General features: G+C 56.8%; 1 protein-coding gene across 1 annotated transcript; it reads right to left on the bottom strand.

Annotated features, from left to right (window-relative positions):
* Positions 1-1,309: 1,309 nt before the first annotated feature.
* Positions 1,310-1,832, bottom strand: FAM78B (family with sequence similarity 78, member B; the record flags this gene model as incomplete). Its single annotated transcript, XM_010189713.1, has 1 exon — positions 1,310-1,832. A coding segment is annotated over one exon (523 nt), but the record flags the coding sequence as incomplete, so codon positions are not given.
* Positions 1,833-2,389: the final 557 nt, after the last annotated feature.

Below are 2,389 nucleotides of genomic sequence, written 5' to 3'. Positions count from 1 at the left end.
ACAGGGATGTGCTGGCACCCCGCGGGGAGCAAAGCGGCGCTGGGCCGAGGGTAGCACTGCCAACACCGCAGGAAAGGCTTTGTATGGAAATGCCAAACACAGAGATCCTTCCCAGGCTCTCCTGGCAGCAGGACGGAAGACAGGACCCTCCCAGCGGGAATCACCTGCATCCCCATGGCAGCCGAAACCTCCTGTGGCGCAAAGGCAGGGGCGCGAGCTGGAGGAGCCGCAGGGCGGAGTACAGAGCAGAGAAAGCAGCAAAAACCATCACCAGCTGCCTGTCCCTTCCAGTAGCCACCCTGCTCTGTGGGTGGCTGAGGAGGAGGAAGGTCCCCACATGAGCCAGCATTTGCAAGGAAAAGGAGCCAGCACCCAACTTCTTGCAAGAAGCTCAGATCTGCAGTGGAAGTGTGCGACTCCCGGGGTACTCCCAAGCTGGTTTGGGTACCCCATGGTCAGCGAGCACCTGCTCACCCTGGGCTGGGTGAACAGGCTCATGATTTCTTGCTCATCAGAGAATCGGTTTTGCTTCCACAAGAGAAGGGGCAGCAGGATTTGGCGGGGAGGTTGAGGAACTGCGAAGATTTAGTGCACCTTAAAACGAAAGGATATCTAACCTGCCCTTAGATCTCACTCCAAGACGGAAAAGAGCTATGGCATCTCCTACACTCACAACTACTCCAAACACATCCAAACGCATGCAAAACACCCCGCTTCCCCTTGGCTGCGGAAAACCCTCTCGGGCAGCAGCGATGGCCAGTGCCGGGCTCTGGCTCAGCACCCCGGCACTGCCAGCTCCCGCTCCACTCCCGGGCCCTCCCACCCAGTCCCAGTGAGCAGGGTGAGGGGTCGATTATCGATCCAAAATGCATAGGTATAGACACCACAGGGACACCTGTGCCCCGGCGGGAAGGGTCACCGCAGGAGCCCTCCATGTCTGGTGGGCACAGTCTCCACTTCTACCTCCAGTTGGGTGGAAAGCAGCATTTACCACAGGCACGGTTCGATCACACTCATGCTCCTTGCATTGCCCTGCAATGAAAGACGAGTCATTTAGGTCAGACAGCCTCTCTGCCAGCCGCAAGCCCCTAGAAGTACTCAATTCTGCTTCCTGGGAAATCCTCCAGCTCAGCGATCCCTCTTCCGCACCCCGCGCTGGCCAGGCTCTTTCTGACTAAGGAGGAGCCATGTTTCCAACCACAGCTACAAAGGCAGGAGAACCCAAGAGGTCTGCTTTGGCTCAGAAACCCCGTTCGTTTGCAGCAGGCTGGCAGCACCCCGGTCCTCGCGCACGCACCCTGGCGCTGCTCTACTTGGGAGGTATCACAACTATCGGCTGGCCTCGCTTGGGTCTCCACATGAGGACCTGGGCATCGTTGGCATTGGGTTTCACTAGTGCGTTTGGTGGGATGGGCTCCATCCTGCTGAGGATCCGGGGCTGCTCCTGCTGAGTCCTTCCCACCAGCCGTGCTCGCTGCCCCAGCAGCTGCATGGGATCAACCTCAATGTCCACTCGCATCCTCCACTTTATAGTCTGCAAGATGATCTTTTCCTTGGTGGTGGTGTTCATGGCCACCAGCCACGTGGTAAAGCTCTGGTCCCTTTTAATCCTTGTCAGCAGCGGCACATTACTGTTGCTCACAGGCACAGCCCACGTCACGCTGGGGTAGAAATTGTCATTCATGCTCACCGAGAACCTGGAGATCTTGTTAGTGGGCCCGACCAGGGTCACAGTTTCTGTGGTGTTTCCGTACCAGGGGTAGCTCACGCCATCCGAATCGCTGATGGCTTTTACTCTTCCTTCTCGCAGGTCAGGCAGCTCCCAGCTTGACCTAGTGATCGGGAAGAGAAAGGCCAGGTTAGCAGGGAAATAGCAGTGGCAACACCCAGTGAGGGATGGGGAGGCAAGCAGCATAAGGACCCTCTCCCCTCCTACAGCAAGCTCTCAAGAATCTCCTTCAAGAACAAATTTGGCTTCGGTTCCTTCACCAAGTCCCTCAAGGCCAGCTGAAGCCTTTGCTCTGCCAGCACAACACTATTTTAATTAACCTGCAGTCAAACCAACCGGGCCAAAACTCATTGCTGAGTCTCTCTGGGGCACCCTCTCCTCCATCAGCTCCTGTGCTGGAGGAGAACAGCCTTCCCCATCCAGGACCGCAGCACTGGCCAAGCCCCTCAGCAGCCCCCTCCTGCGATAAAAGCCTGTGATTTTTATGCCTCTAAATGCACAGGCCTGCACAGAGGCACGTACAATAATTAAATAGCACAATTACGCCTGCGGCTGGTGCGATGAAATCCCTGCAATATGGCTGGGGGGGATATTCCAGCCCAAATCTTGGCTGCTGACCACATTAGCAACACCACGCAGCCACGACAAGGGAGACGATCG

The sequence above is a fragment of the Mesitornis unicolor genome, unplaced genomic scaffold (assembly GCF_000695765.1).
Source record: "Mesitornis unicolor isolate BGI_N332 unplaced genomic scaffold, ASM69576v1 scaffold33248, whole genome shotgun sequence".
NCBI classification, from domain to species: domain Eukaryota; kingdom Metazoa; phylum Chordata; class Aves; order Mesitornithiformes; family Mesitornithidae; genus Mesitornis; species Mesitornis unicolor.
Note: the sequence above shows the minus strand (reverse complement) of the source record. Positions and strands in the feature narration are given on the sequence as shown.